Genomic DNA, 16,734 nt, shown 5'->3' with positions numbered 1-16,734 from the left:
CTGCCCTGTAAAAGCTTATCACTGGCATAATCCCTCTGTTGCTGATGCAGCCAAAACCTGGGCAGCATTTTGTAGTAGGATTCAGGAATGGGACTTTCATCGTTACTGAGTAAGTCCTGGCAAACAGTCGCGGTTGTTTCCTATTATTAAAGGGCCTTTGCCAACAAACGAAGAATCACTCGTTACTCACCGGAATTGTATGAACACTGCTTTGGAAGTTAACGAGAATGAAAAATCAAAGCCAGGTTACTGAAGTGAGGGTGCCTGCCTTGTATACAGATCACCTCTCCAGGCTGACAGCCTAGGCAGAATTATTTTAAATAATTGCACTAAATAGAGGGGCACTCTTTTTTCCAAAATCTTGTTTGGAATGAAAGGTCACTTTGCACTGACTTGTCTCCAGCTCTGCCACTGTTACCACTGGGGACATCTCTCCTTCCTCTCCTTCCAGRCAGAAGCAAAGGTTTCTAGGTGGCTCATACTCCCACCTAATACTCACATTACTGAGGTTGATGTAATTGTGCTGCTTTAGCTCAATTTTCTTTCTCCTCCCACTTCTATGAAGCTTTTCTTTGAGGAAGAGGAGGAAGAAAGAATGTTCTTTGTTTAAATAACAGTATTCCAGGCATCCATGAGAAGAGAAATTGTTGTTCTAATAATGTGACTAGCTATATATCCTGAATGAAATGCAGCTGTGTAGAATAAATAGTTCTTGCTCTGGCAGTTTTAACCCAGCATAAAAATAATCCCTGGTGGTAAAGAGTCACAGCGTAATGTAGTTTGAAACTGTGAAATATGAGGCAGGTATTCCAGKTGCTGCCACAGTCATCAGAGTGATGCTGGAGGGAAACTTAAAGACTTTTCTTCCTCTTGTGAGAGATTGCTCTCTCTGTTTTTAAAGGAAATCTATTTTTCCCCCCTGCTATTCCTAAATGGCAAACTTCATAAGTTTTTTGGAGGCTCACATTCTAGATACTGAAAGATTTTCAGAAAATGGGACTTTCTGGAGTCTTTCTGTTTTTTAAAAAATAGTAACTACCTCCAACTTAACACGTAGTTTGAATCTGCCAGTGGAGCTAAACTGCATAGGTTAGAGATATCAGACTCAGAAGAATAGTTTTGGCGTTCAGTTAAAGCCTTCTCCAGAGCAGCATTCCACCAGCTCCCTAAATTGTGTAGGACTTGGCCTTATCTGCCCATGACCCTGCTTTTAAAACAAACAGAGAACATTTTTTATTGTCAAATATTGATAGCAGAGTTAAACATTGATCTAATTAACCATAACAGCTACCAATATTATACTTCCTTTGCACAAGTGAAATTGGGGCAGAAATTGTAGCTTTCACATTGATAGCTCTGGAATTTTCCTTTTGAACTCGTTCAAGAGTTGGCCTGTTTTGCACATACGCTGCGCTGAGCCGGTCAGTAAGTCTGAGTGGCACGTGAGCTGCGCAGCGAAGCAGCCTTGGAGGAAACTGCCCCGGCACCCAGTGCTGCGAGGATGGCGTTGCCCGTGTAGGCACCCAAGATATGAAATGGAGCAGCTCACAAATGAGCAAAGCATGATGCCTTGACTTCCTTCCAATAAAAATGAAAATAGCTGGATTGGGTTAAAATGGGTCCTGCAAACCTCCCCTCCAATCTCAGCAAACTCTAGCTTGGAAATTCAGCCCAAAGTGCCAATACCAGTCAGAGATGGTGGCAGGTCTGTACTTCATGTGAATGGCTGATGATAGAATTGGGTTCAGTTTTAAGCAACGGTGTGGTAAAGAAGGACACAAGTCCACAAAAAGGTGGGAAGAGCACCAACTACTTGAGATCATGAGACGTCCTACCAAGTGGCTGTTACATAGGTGCGTATTTTTTTTTTCCCCTCCCGCCAGGAATTGGTTATGCTTCCATAGTGATTGTGTCCCTTCTGAATGTGTACTACATCGTCATCCTGGCTTGGGGACTCTACTACCTGTTCCAGTCGTTCCAGAGCGTCCTGCCGTGGGCACACTGTCACCAGAAGTGGAACACGCCAACTTGTGTGGAAGACACTCTCAGGAAAAATAAAACACTCTGGATATCACTGAATGCCACTAACTTCACTTCTCCTGTCACAGAGTTTTGGGAGTAAGTGCACCTGGTTTTGTTGTGCTTTTGGGATGCTTCTGTTGCGTGGCTGAGATTTTCCTGAGGAGCCTTGGGGAATTTTAAATATGAAAAAAGTGCTCCAAATGTCAGTTGTTGGATCATTTTTTCTCTACCAGTTCTCACCATTACTGAAACAGACTAGTGAGCCTGGAAATAGTGGAGGAAAGTGTTAGAGGTATAATTGCATTTATACAAGAGAGTAGAGGGAGCCATAAGAACTGCCTGTGATTTTGTTTACTTTTTTGAAGAAAACTTACTCATTGCTGACTTGGGATTCTCTAAACCAAGCATTAGAATAGGAACAAGTCCACTACAAATGCTCCAGTAGTAAGGATTTACAGTGGAAACAGTAACAAATCACCACCCCTGTGGCCACCTCTATCTCTTTTTCCCAAGCTGTTATCATTTTAAATATACTTCGTGAAGCTGTAACATATCTCTTACCAGACTGATCAAGATGCAAGGCATTGACTTTGCAGAGAAAACTGGCAGAGGTGTTCAATATTTTTCTATAAGTTTCTCAGGTCATTTTTGTTACATCATTTTTCTCTGCAGTCTTTTCAAAGACACTATTTYGCCATATGCCTGGACTGCATCAGGCCCAAGCTTCTTATTCCCATTTATCTGTGATAGTTCAAGCTTTTAATTGTATTGCGTAACTTGATTTCTGAACCTCAAATCTCTGGGTGTTGATATAGGCATCAAAAYATAGCAGCAGAGAAAGACATCTGTGGGGAAAATTATATCCAAATGATCTACAAATAGCTTAGGAAAAAAATATTTTTTAATTGGACTGCGGAGATGTTCGCTTCATAGTAGAATTTGGTTCTGACCCAGCTTGGCTTTTTCATCATGATTAAAATCCAACTTGCTTCCCTGATCAACTTGTACCTACTTCTCTATTTTTAAAAATAAATATCAGCCAATAGCCCCAGCAGGAATAATGTTCATGCTGAAGCTATTTGGCCTGTGTTAGGTTTAGAAAAAGTAATCTTATGAACTGTGCTAAAATTTATAACACAAGAGCCAAAATACAAAATGCAGAATAGGTCTTAGATTGCCAGTTTTTCAAAGTGTGCTGATGACTAGTGTGACTGACAGAGTACAGGCTGTTCAAGCAATTATTTTCTCTGAGCCACAAGCACTGGAGTGACAGATGCTTTCCTAGGTGATTTCCTCCCTTGTAAATACAGACTGAGTTGGAAAAGATTTGTTAAATAATATCTTTGGATACTTTGTGTGAACATGAAGGCAAATTTAGGTACTTTTTATTCATTTGGATTCTCCGACAGTGACCCTGGGACCAAGGTCTTTGAATCCAAATCAGTGGTTGGCTCGGTAGGATATTCAGAGGTCTCCTCAAGCCCTCCATAACATCGCAAGTCTGCAGTGCTGCCGTACGGTTGCTCTGTTACATAAAAAGAGTTAGTTRCAGCAAAAGAGTTGTGAAAGATTAAATGAACAAGGGGTTCAGCAAGACAGGATGGTAGAAGAAGGTGGGGGAGGTAGAGATGGAAGTGAACCATGGAGAATCTCACTGAGAGACAGAGGAGCAGTGGAGGAGCAAGAATGAGCAGTGGGCTTGTGGCAAGGGCAGCGAGGGCTCCACTGTACATGGCCCACTATATCCCATGACACCCATGAAAGGGAACTCCAGGACCTTTTGGGGATGCCAGAGTTATCTATGCATAAGAGTATGGTGTGTACATGGTGGAGGGTCTAATAGTGCAGCAGCCCTTCTGTGGGTTGGGAGCATGATGTCCCCATGGGAGCACTTTCGATATGGAGGTTTTATTTTAATTTCCTCTGAAATAAATCTAGYTTCTGTCCTCAAAACTGCTCTGCAAACTGAACCAAATCCTCCTTGAGACAAAACCTTACATGTAGAGTCAGATGCCTGAGACTAGAGAAGAAATCTTTGGTCCTGACAGCACCTTCCTCTGACTTCCCYATGCAAGTAGTTGTATGTCTGCTCACTGTTCCTTTAGTACAGTCAGAGCAAAGGTTGTTCAGGGATTAGTGCTCAGGGAGATAGCTCTCCTTGCCTTTTGCAGCCTCTTTAACTTTTGTCCTCAAAGAGCAGTTTTAAACATCATGAACTAAGCTCTTCCCTGGAGTTATGCCAGGGAGAAGTTTGGCTCCATACCACTACTAACACAGACATACTGTCCTCAGATCACTGTTTCATCATGAGGTAAATTGTCCTTAACAAAGCAAACTGCCTTGAAAACTMATGGCACTTACAGAAGTATTAAAAATAGCTGATCTCTCCACATAAACAGCTACTGRTATCTTAAAGTAAGAACAGAGATCATGCAGCACTGTTGTAAAGAAAAGATTTCACATGGCAGAAGCTTTTGGTACCCTCAGTTTTTCGCCAGCCATGCTACTATTCTTAATGGCTCTGAAATGGAAAACAGTTTCAAGAACATGCCCACTTTCAGCTACTTTGCCATTGTAGCCAATGCCAGCTACCACATTCAAAGGACAGGTCAATAAATAGTCTCAAACTGAAGATATACATCTGCCCTCTGGCACAATTAATTCCAATTTAATTCAGGGGTTTGGAAGTATTTGGTTTCTGAAACCCAATGCCATTTTCATTTGGGTGATTTATGTAGTATCCTCATCGGTGCTGCTTTGTAAAGCTAGCCCTGCACAGATATAATTGACCACATTGAGACATTAACCTCTTCGTGCTGAAGAACACGTGTCCTTCCCAGCCTGGCTGGACATATCGTACTGCCTGATATTTCAGTTCATTTGAACTAATGTTCTGTGCAAATCACATGCTTGCTTGAGCAGCAATAAAAGGGGGTTAAGCAAATCTGGCTTTGTATCAGGAGACTTACCTCTTGGCATCACATGCTTCAGGTTTTATTTCTTGAGATTTTATTTAAAGTTCAAAGCCTTAAAGGCTTACACACATATTAATACATAAGGGATAAGTGTTATGGGGTAATTATGATAAAACAAAACCTCTGATTGTCTGATGCTGGCCAAGTGTTTATAAATATTTGGTAATCAGCAGACTTTATTCATCCAAATCMCAAGAAAGACCATCACGTGCTAATGGCATGTAATCCTGAAGGGAGCAACAGAAAAACTAAACACAATCCAGGGCAGCTGTCTCTGCCTTTGAGGGCAAACTTGAGAGTTAGAAAAATCATTTCATAGTCCCCCTGTCATAGCCCCTGGTACATATGGCTTCGGTGTTAGTAATTCTTGTTTGCGCAACATTAAAGAGTGCTTCGCCTCTCCTGGTACGAAAGGTCCTGTCTGCTTTCACTTGATTAATGAGCTGGAATATCCTTCAAGGATTGTGTAACTATCCTCATTTTATTTTTGTTTATGTTCTAGAGCCAGTTACGACTCCTATTACATTTCCATATTCTGTATTACTAGAACACATCAGTGTATTAACAAGGTTGAAGCATTCTTGTTTACCACAAACTCGGCCTCAGCATGTTGTCCCATTCATTATGTATGAGTGACAGTTAATGACAGCAYGTTTACTATAAATTATAATTAATAACATCTTCATGCAGAAAAGATGTAAAGTTAGCTGAGAGAGCTTGGTTTTATCTATGTAGCAGTGGGTTTTGTAACAAAAATGAAGAGCTAGAAGTGTAGCCCAGCTCCTATTCCCCCCAGACTTGAATTTTCTAGGTATTGAGTGTGAGTACTTCTACTACAAAAATATATTTGTTTAGCTCTTACAACATAATTTTAACACTGAGGTTCTGCTGGAAATTCAGAGCAGATCCCTTAAGGTATTCTACCGTTGTGAGAAAGGATAATGCAGAATAGAGAAAGCCCTCACACTACTTAATGCGCTTGCTGCCCCGACATTGGAAAGTAGCATTTCTAGCTCTCAGTAACCCGCTGCAGTGTCCTCTGAGAAAGCTGGACAGGGTTGCTGGGTCGTGCTCTCGGTGAGATGACCATGTGTTTTTAGTTCTGTAATAGGAAGCAAAGAGGTCTTGGGTAAATGCTTTAATTGGTCTCCTATTCCAAAACACTTTTGCAGTGAATTATTTATTGCTTCCTGAGAGCTATAGGTTACCTTTTACTTTTTAATAGGAACTGCCCCTTTAATTGAAAAGTTGCCATTTTTTAAAAAAGTTCAGAAGATTACAACTGAGGTTTGTCTTATAAAGGTATTTTCTTCTTTTGTGTATGCACAGTGGGTTTTTCTCTAATTTCTTTAGGCTCAGGTGAGCCAGGACTGCAACCTTATGCAAAATAAGCATTATTGAGGGATTTTTCGTAACTGTTGACTAGCAGTGCTGATTAAGGCAGACTTGCTGTCCTGGTGCCGCTAATTCTTCTCCATAACAAAACACACACGTGTTTGAACAGCATAAAGCATTTGGGGTGAGAACACATTCACACATTCAGGTAATCTGAGTAAATTTGGCAAGCAGAGCAAAAAAACCACACAGATGAAYGTTTGAGTCCTATTAAAGTGGTCAGTTTCAGGATTTCTTTCCCAAAAACTAATTGCAAATTTTCCATCGGTGACTTCATTAGCTGTTATTTCTTTGTGTGTGCTTTACACTCCACTCCTGTAGGTGAAGGAGAGTTGCTGATTTTTGTATTTGACAGAAAAGAAAATTGTGTAACTCTCTGTTAGGTAACAAGTTAATTTATCTAGTTTTGGGCAACGCATTTCTGTTTTGATTCTGTTCAAAATTCTCCTTAACTGAAAAAAAATTGCTAAACCTTGAGCTTAGTAGGTTTATTTCCAAAGGAGTTTTACCTAAGTAAATAATAGGGGAAAAAATGTTCTTTTATTCATAATGATCATGAATAAATTAAGTATCAGGTATGTGAGATCTCTTCAGTGCATGAGGATAGTRTGTGTTGCGCAAAGTGAAAAAAAGTGATAGTTTTAAATCAGTATTAATGAGGAGCCATGGCAATTACCAAAGAGAGTATCACAGTGAATCTTTCCCCCTCAGGAACAGAGTGTTCTCATGGTCGAGTCTTGCCCCCTTAAGACCTATCTTAGAATAGGAATCTCTTTTTGTGTATTAACGAAGTGACAGAATAAAGTTTACAAGATATGTGGAGTTAGCTAACAAGACCCTCCTCGTGGCGGTGGTGGCTGCCGTTGGCAGCGTGCCCTGGACGTGGTCATGTGCAGGCAGCCAGGAGAAGGCAGAAGGACAAGAGAGCTTGTATCTAATGCAGAATTTGTGCTTCATAGCCACCCAGCGTGATTTCCTACACTGCTTTTTCTCTTTCCTCCTTGCAATAGTCACAGTAATGAGCTGAAAAGGAGGAGAAATGCACAAACACAAGGTAGTTCCCAAAGTCTGTGATGGAGATGATGTGTGCAGTGCTGCCGCATGGCTTCAGAGCTGGGGCTGGAGAGATGCCAGGGCAAGTTGGTTTTGCATCGCCAAGGGGAGCAAGCACAATAGCCACAGTGCTTTGAGCATGCTTACTTATCTCATACCCAGGTGGTCRTAGGCTACTAAAAAAAGAGCTTAAAATGAAATGTTTGTGGTATATATTGTCAGGAAGAAGGGAGAAGTGACAGGACTGAGTCCTGCAAAGCTTAACGTTACTCAAATAAGCAACGCTAACTTAGACAAGCAGCATTCAAAGGACTGGGATATACCAGTGCATCTGCTGTCATAAATGCAGTTTTATACTCTCAGACATCATAACTAGAATCTGAACTAACTGAGCTCCTGCATCTCTCTCTTGCTTTGTTTTCTTTCAAATATTTAGGCGCAATGTACTGAGCTTGTCCTCAGGAATTGAAGATATTGGTATTATCAAGTGGGATCTAGCATTGTGTCTCCTCCTTGTCTGGGTGATATGTTTCTTCTGCATTTGGAAAGGAGTCAAATCGACTGGGAAAGTAAGTGCTCTTTTACCTTTTTCATAATCATTGCAATAAAAAGTTAGCAGACATCATGAGTACTAGGTAATGCCATTGCAAAAATATTTTTGCACTGAATAAAAGAGGGATTTGAATGTCCTTGGAAAGTCATTACTGGCACTCAAGGTACAAAATGCCTTTGAGTCCAGTAGCCATCATTGCAGTGGCGTCACAAGGTAGATGCAAACAGCTTAGGCAGCTTTCTGAATACCCCTTTACCTCTGTGAGGAAGAGCATCCCGATGATGATTGTAACCATCTTGGGAAATCTTAGACTTATGATAGTTGTAGTACTCTGTGCGCCCTAACCACGCTCTCGTATCAGCCAAGTTCTCCCTCAGTGGAGTGGAGCGGTTGTTAACATAGCTGAGGGGGGATGTCTCCAGGCAGTGGGAACTGCTGGCTGCATAGCATTTTTGAAATGCTGCTCACTTACRGAAGAGCTCTGTGTAGACCCAGCAGACTAAACTCAGTTGCTCTTTTAGAAGTACTCTCCTTAGCAGAGATCCTGATCTAAAACTACTGTGACATTCAGGTGKTTTTTTCCAAATATCGAATTCATTTGCAGTCTGCTTATCAGGKCTCTGACTCACTTTTTTTCTCTACTTAAAAACCTGAGATGCAGCTTAGGGCTGAGTGAAATGAGAAGAATAATGAATTCCTTTCTCTTTAGTGTCTGCACAAAAGCCAGAGTAGTAAAGCAGAGGCTTCACTTTTGCATGTCTCTGTAGCTTTACTTCTTTCCCCATCATATTCTTATTAGTCTGCTCTTTAGAGTCACGTTTTTCTCCAAAGGGTGACAGTTAAATCATGCCTGAACTTCACTCTACTCCAGTGCAAGTAACAAATTATAGAAAATCTTGGTCAATTACTTAGTAGTATGAGGCATGGTATTACTGCCCCTTGGGTACACTAATGTTTTTAAGTCTAGTTTCATGAGAAAACAAGGCTTTTGAAGCCATTGCATTTGTTTGTGTCTTAACTTTCAAACCTGTTGTTTGAGTCAATGTTTTCAGATAAATCTGACAGAGTTAGAGGAGTCTCAGGATGTTAAGCTCCAACAAATTTCTTGTCAACTAGGTAAAAGGGAGCAACTCTGTAGGCTCACAGCTGAAAAAAAAGGGCACAGGGTGAACCCTTATTAGATCCCAGAGAACTCACRAGAAAAGAGAAATTTTGAAGGCCTCAGCTGCCAGAAAAGCATCGTTTTGCAGTCGTWCCTCACTAGTTCCTGAAGAATCAACCAAGAGACACAACTCCATAGGAAACCAGACCTCATTAGTTCGTCTGTTCACTAAACTAATTCTTTCACTGTCATTTCTGTCTTGCTTTCTGTGGTTTTCTCATGGAGCCTCATTAAAGTCGGGCTGGTGCCTTATTGTGTATTCCTGCCAGGTTTTGCCCCAGAGAACAGTTTCCGCACCTTTAAGTATACATTGACAAAAATGTTTGTGTTCTCTGTTCCCACTGATTGATGTGACGCACAGAGGTGACTGTGTAAGTTTTACAGTGAAGGTGAACGCAGTAAGTCTCCCACAGAGCAGAACGGAAATGCCCGTTTCGGCAGTGTGCTTCGTGAGCAGGGGGTCTGCTTGACACGGGCWAAGATGGTTCCAAGAGATTTTCCAAGTTCTTATTTCAGGCTCCCGTGAATGCAACAAAATCAATTTGAATCAGTTATCTAATGTTTTTTATCTTCTAGAAACCTAGCAGAATTGTTCTTATGGCCTCCTTTTCACAGTATCCAAGATCATTAGGGGATGGAGCCACAGCCCAGTAAAACCATTGGAAAGTCTCTGGTTGACTCCATTAACTTTGGGGTCATACAAAAGTAAACTGTAAACTCTAATGGAGGACTTTAATTATTTGAAAAGTCTAGTTTACTTTAGTAGATCATTGTTTATAGCACTTCCCTGCTTTCCAGCGTGTTAATAGCTCTTAGGAGAGCAAGGGAAAAAAAAAAGAGAGAGAGAGAGAGAGAGAAGACACAGTTTTTAAATCTTGTAGTAGCATATTGGAGAAATAAATACCAAATCATGAGGAAAAAAATAATAATTGTGCTTATTCTTTTTTTGGATAATGTGCTTGATCTTAAAAACTCCTTCAGAGCTCCTGGAGAATTCTTACCTGTGAGGTAAAGTTGATTTTGTAGGTGGAATTTACCCAGTTCCTGTGAACACATGCAAGCRTATCTTTCTTGTAAGAAAACTTTGATTTTATGTAGACTGAGATTACATGTTAAAAAAAAAAGATGAAAAAGTACATAAATTCCCCTTTTATCCTTCAGTTTTTGGTKAAAATGTGTAATCTATATTATTTGTCAGCAGCAAATATACCACTTATATAGAAACTTCAGGAAGAGAATGGAAAAGGATCTGTATGAAAACATTTCCTTTCGTTTTATGAAATCAGTTTAGCTCCATGAATTATTATGGCAATACTGGCTTTTGAGTTCTCCTGGTTATTCTCAGAGGACACACTTAAAAAGAAAAATGATGCATCCCAAGAGCTTTACTGTAGTTAAACAAATTCTGAAAAACAAAAATGTATTTTAATGCAAGGCAGCAAACTAATTACCTGAGAGGATCATCTGACTCCATGAAAAAAGTCCTTTCTTGGACAGTAGTGGTTCCTGATTGTAATGCAGCAGTTATATAAAAAATGAAAAAAGCTGTGATGAGCAAGGACAACAAAATGTTAGAGGTCAAAAAGTATGGGTCTAAAGATAGAACTGTCCAAAGCCAAGCTAAATTAACCCTCACGCTCAAGATTAGAGCAAAGGGCTCTTTCATCAAATGAATGAATAGAAAGCAGGAAGAAAAGAMGTAGACTGTTATTCACAGACAGTGGGAAGAGAGGTTAAAGATAATGAAGACATATTCTCAAAACTAGATGAATAGATCCTTAGTTTTCAATAATGATGTTGCTGAATAGGCAGAAAAGGCAAGAATATAATTATGGAACTGGAAATTACCACTGTCAAGGCTGATGCCAACCTGGAGAGCTTAATGCATCCAAGGCAATGGAAAGGGAGACGAAGAAGCACAGACTCGATTATCTTCATCTCTAACAGAATAATCACATGAAAATGCTGATATTATGTTTGTGAGGCTTCAGTGCAAATACAGAGTTAGCAGCAGATCTGCACAGTTGAAGAAAAACAAATGGAGTTCYACTATTGAAGAAATTCCTTGTGAAGCAGAATTTCTGGGGAAGGGTCATGGTGGCTTGCAGATTGCTTACAAACCACCCTGTGGGTTTTAGGTTCGTATAAAAAGTGAGCTAATGCTTCCAGCACCTTTGGCGCGGGAACCTCTCCAGCTTCGTTGGCAAAGGTGTGCTTGTGATATGAGGAGAAGAAAYAGGGTCAAGGCAGAACTTCTAACTAAAGTCATGAGTTGTATAAAGTCCTCTGWATTCAGTGCCTGAATGACATAACCACTTCCTCGAGAGGGGTCAGAGAAGACTGATGAACCTGCATTTTCTCAAAGCCTAAAGCARCATCCTGCATTGGCTGAGTGTAGGAACCAGGAGAACAATTGCAAGTGGGAAAGAGYATTAAACTAAAAATAGACTCAACAAACAGAAACCCAGGTCAGGTCCTTTTTAGGTATGAGGGGACTTTGAATTCCAGTCATTAGATCTCTTCTGATTCTGGAATTGTAGTGTCAACCAGCACAGACTAAACATAGTGTTTCTTTGTATTGCCAGGTAGTGTACATCACTGCCACATTCCCATTCATCATGCTCCTTGTTCTGCTAATCCGYGGAGTGACCCTGCCTGGAGCTGCAGAAGGCATCAAGTTTTATCTTTATCCTGATATCTCACGGTTAGCTGATCCACAGGTACAGAATCAGGAATGGGGAGTGGGATGATTTCTTGAATGCTTTTTACTCTGAAACAAGGGGTTCAGTCAGTGGAGGGTGATGGTGGTGATGTCACGGCACTAGATTTTTTCCATGGTCTTTAGGGGTCCAAATATAGCATGAACTTTAATGCTCAGTTATATTTTCCAGAGTATCTGTTTAAAAAGATCGCTGTTATATGTGTTAATGCATTTTTCCATGTGTATGTATGTGTGTATGCGTGTGTGTGTATTTTTTTTGTGTCAAAGGACTCTGAGGCTGTAGACTCTGTCCCGTTATAGAATCTCAGCTTTCTTATTGGTAAGGTAAGGGAGATGCATTTTTTTAATGAGGATAGCCTTTAGTTTCAAAGGAGAGAAACGTGAGCTTCACAGATGGAACAAGAAGCAACAACTGTGAGTATCAGTGTCACTTAGTTCCCACTGCTCAGAAGGAGGAGATTGGGAAAAAAGTGCATGAAATAATAGAATGGTGGAGACAAATGCTTTCTGAAGCACAGCAGGGAAGATTTGCTTCATACTGGCTAGTGGGAGCTAGGCTTCCTTTTTCCTTACAGGCTACAATTAGATAAAGATCCCTGTCTGGGCTCACAGAGTGCAAATAAGTGACACTTCAACAGATCAGCATCACTTCAGCCAACAGTGATCACATGAGAAATGCAAAACAATAAAATACTATACAAATAAAAAAAGGAAAAGAACAGATCTTTTAAAATAATGAAATATTGGTGACCTTGAGGATATATATTTCTTTGATATTTCTTTCTAACGAGTATTTGGTTAAAACAAAAACTATAATGGTAGCAAAATAACTGAAGTAGGAAAAGTGTAATGGAAGAACATTCTGGATATTTGTTTCATGCTGTAGTCTTGMCCCCTTTATACAAGACACCTATTTTATAGGAGACATTATATTTTATGAATGCATCTTTTATGGGACCCTATCATTTTTATGATCTACTATTAGCCCTAAGCCCAGAGTGACAGCTGATGAATGTAGAAGAGATTCACATGAGCTGGCAGGCGCCTCTTCCACAGTGAGTTTTCTAGGCTRTCTCAGACTGTCCAGCAAAAGCATCATCTCCAAGGAGCTACTAGTCAGTAGGACGCTGAAAAGTGATGGTGGGAGGGAGGAGATGACGATCTACAGTCTTAATTATCATTTATTCAGATGTCTTTGGTGGTTTCTACTGGCATTAGCAGATTTGCATTAGCAGAAAGAAGCTGTGAATAGATGGGCTCAGTGGATGAATTTGATGGCTTACTATGTATTTACTAACTTAGAAGTTCACAGAGTAGTGCTATATCGTTCTGTCTGTTTTTTTAATATCGGAAAGAATCACAAGACTGAGGTGAGATACAATTCTCATAGTTTAAAGTGCATTATATTGTGCTTTTTTTTCCCCTCATTCCTATGACTTTTTATCTTGCATTTGAACAGTTAACAAAATAACCAGAAAGTGAAAAAAAAGCAAAACCTCTATTTCTCAAGCTTTTCCTATCTTCAGTGTAGAGACGCTGTAGGCTGATTCTAATTTAAATGAGTTAAAGCAGACATGAGCAATTTTATTGCATTTCCTAGTGCATTGGAATACTAGAAATATTGATCATTTCTGGGGAGGGAATACTGGGACTATTAAAGGGATGATGTTCTTGTGGGCTCTGATGCTAACAATTTTCTTTTCCCAACAAATTTGCAAATGTGATAGTCTCTTTGCCTTCCTCCCTGACCCTATAGCTATCCTCCTCAGTGGAAGCAAGTATTTTGTTAGTATTACATAGTTTGAACTGTGTGGTTGTGTTGAGTGTTGAAATGCAATGATGCCTGTAGTAACAATCTTTCCATCTTTCCCTTTAGGTCTGGATAGATGCAGGGACACAAATCTTCTTCTCATATGCAATCTGCTTAGGAGCAATGACTTCCCTGGGGAGCTACAACAAGTACAAATACAACTGCTATAGGCAAGTTTCCATCCAAGGGGGTTTAGTGTTTTAGCTAAATGATGTAAATAAAGTAGGGACAATGGGTTAATTTTTTTTTAATTAACTTGCTCCATGACATATGTGTGACTTAGGGACTGTTTGCTGCTGGGATGCCTGAACAGTGGTACCAGTTTTGTGTCTGGCTTCGCAATTTTTTCCGTCCTGGGCTTCATGGCACAAGAGCAAGGGGTGAACATTGCTGATGTGGCAGAGTCAGGTACGATGGTATTGGTGGCAGTGGTGGTGGGCACTGCCGCCTAGCGTGTGAGCAAAGTTCTGCAGACTCAATCAGCTAACATCTAAAAACAGAACAAGATTTCCCATAATCTCCAGAAAAATAAGCACCTTCACACCTGTTGATTTGGGCTTGCATCTAGAGCAGTGACAACTAGCTGGGGTTATGTAGTTTACTCTGTCTTGGTTAACAGGGCAGTTAGTACGTTTCCTAGAGGGTGTCAATCCATTTCAGTTGAGATTAGCATTAAGAGAACCACACCGTTATCTAGGGTCCAGAAATGTAATTGATACGAAAATTTATTCCATCCTTCTTGTCAGACTACCTTTATTTTCACTCAAATGCAAATAGCCAGTATTTATGTATTTTTCRTAGCTTAAGTTTTGCTTGCTCACAGCGGGAATGTTATCTTTGCCTTTTGAAGGGACATGTGTTCCCAAGTCTCATTGAAAGGCAAGAGAAGTTGGAGATTAATTCTTTTGGGTTCTGTGGACCATTTTCATCCGCAATAGCTCTAGTTGTTGCAGTCCTGTCTTTATCACATGCAGCTCCAGGGTGAGGTTGATGTAACTGTGAGAAGTCCATTTTGAAATGGGATATACACTTAGTCTTCCCTGATGCGAATGTGTTCTTGCCGTTGATATTCAGCTTAAGCGCACACAGCTGAAGGAGGCTAAATCCTCAAAGCACGTGAATATATCTTGGACAACCTAGATGACGTTTCTCTTCTGTGCATGTCTTATCTGTAAGGGCAGGTGTAGCAATGCATTTTCCAGTAGATGGTGAAGCGACAGAGTAGATGGGCATTACCAGCCCCAGGAACTCAACACGTAACGAGTCAGGCCTCAACAGCCACAGGGCAGGCTTAGAGCTCTCCAGATTCATACAGTGTCACTTCTGTGCACTTTTAGCGTTTCTTTCTGATTTTTTTTTGAGCAACTATAATTCACCTGCATAGTATTTGAAAGCTTTTCTCTGCAAACRTACCATTTAAAAATAAAATAAAATAAACAGAGCAAACCTGTCTTCTAATCATATGACTCCAGGAGTTAAGTCTTTATGAAAAATAGCTCACGTTACAAGGGCTAATGAAAAACTAATGACACTAGTGGCACCGCTGGATTCTTGGGTGGCTAAAATTGGCATATCTCTTGCAAATGCAATTAGTTAAGTCTCTTGGCCATAATGATTATTTTGATCAGAGGTTGGTTGCTTTGTTTGAACACAGGAAGCAAGGGAATAATCCTACTGAATGAATTGTAAATAGCCCCACTTTTTTAATATGTAGATGGATCAATTCCAAAAGTAGTGTTTTAAAATATTTACACGTTGAATTTTTTTTTCCTGGTCAATATTTATTCTAATTTTGATTAATTAAATCCACTGATAAACAGGCAGCTATACTCCTGTTGCTTGGCGTTTGGTAAATTAAATTATTTCACAGTAACGCTGCACTATTTTTTTAAAGTAAATATTCTAATAGTAACCTTGCACTATTAAGTAATGTTTAAATACAAACTAACTAATGAATTTGGTGCTTACAGAGCATTTTTTCATCAACAGCTCAAAAAGCATTTTTTGAAGGGGACTGACRTAGTCCCAGTTTTATACCTGGGACAGCAATGGCACTGTGTAGTTTCAGAATTTCTCTTTCGGCTCTTTGCACATTTTCTTGTTGATCCCTTCAGGTTTTGTAGTTTGAGGATTTAAATCCAGCCCTAGTTGGCAATGGCCAGAAATTGCAACCATCTCAGCCGGTCGAGGGATACCTATAGCCCGGGCTGGTCTGGCTAAAGCCGCAGGGGCGTTTTGCCACGACAGTAAGCGTTGCCGAAATCCTTCCAGCGGGTCCCGGGGCGGGTTTTCCCCGCCGCCTCCCTCGGCAGAGGCCGGGTGCTGAGCGCGTGCGGTTTTGTGTCACACGAAGTCACAGCCGTCAGTCATGGGCTTGCTGGAAACATTTCTGTTTCCTGCGGACTTTACACCTTATATTCCAGCAGTTAGTTTCRAAGGGAAATAAAAGCCAGCGCAGAGCTTAGGGCGCTGAGGCTGCGTCGCGGAGCRAGGCCACGTGCCCCGGGCGAAGCGGGCGGCAGGCGAGCCCGGTTTAGCGAGCGCAGCAGTTTTGCATCTGTCTCACCAATTGCACAGACCAGCCGCAAATGCCGTCCTGGAGCAGGTCCTCCTGAGGCAGGTCCCCAAATCGGGATGGGGGTTGGGGGGGGGAAAGTCAACCCCCTGCAAATTTTAGACACCCACCAATTTTTTTTGATATCGTCTGTCATATAAGATCCTAGTTGTGTTTCATTTTAAATAAAATTAGTTGCTCGATTGTTGGCTAATTTGTATTTATTTCTGTTGAAGTATTTTCAGTGACTTAAAGTTTTCTTTAGTTTGAAAAAAGGATTTTTTTTTTTTACTTCTTCCTCTTCTTTTTCCATCTTTCTTGTTGCAAAGGAAAAGTGGGAGGTAGGAAGAGCAGCCTTAGAGATTTTTCTGTACATATTAGAGAAGAGAATTCAGTTCCCACACTGTAGCAGCTAAAAACCAAAATTCCTTCCCCCATCGAAAACGAAGTTTTACTTAAATCTGTTTAAAAATCATGGGAAATGATGA

General features: G+C 40.5%; 1 protein-coding gene across 4 annotated transcripts in view; it reads left to right on the top strand.

Annotated features, from left to right (window-relative positions):
- SLC6A6 (solute carrier family 6 member 6) overlaps positions 1-16,734 on the top strand; it is a 49,898-nt gene that overhangs the window by 20,831 nt on the left and 12,333 nt on the right. For all 4 annotated transcript variants that reach the window (XM_085324070.1, XM_085324050.1, XM_085324042.1 and 1 more), the window contains 5 exons: positions 1,884-2,118; positions 7,882-8,014; positions 11,746-11,880; positions 13,759-13,862; positions 13,976-14,100. In XM_085324070.1, coding sequence (XP_085180196.1) covers positions 1,884-2,118; positions 7,882-8,014; positions 11,746-11,880; positions 13,759-13,862; positions 13,976-14,100 — 732 coding nt within the window. The remainder of the gene's footprint in view (positions 1-1,883; positions 2,119-7,881; positions 8,015-11,745; positions 11,881-13,758; positions 13,863-13,975; positions 14,101-16,734) is intronic.

Source organism: Rhea americana, unplaced genomic scaffold, assembly GCF_003343005.1.
Source record: "Rhea americana isolate MKP2758 unplaced genomic scaffold, rheAme1 scaffold_120, whole genome shotgun sequence".
Lineage (NCBI taxonomy): Eukaryota > Metazoa > Chordata > Aves > Rheiformes > Rheidae > Rhea > Rhea americana.
Note: the sequence above shows the minus strand (reverse complement) of the source record. Positions and strands in the feature narration are given on the sequence as shown.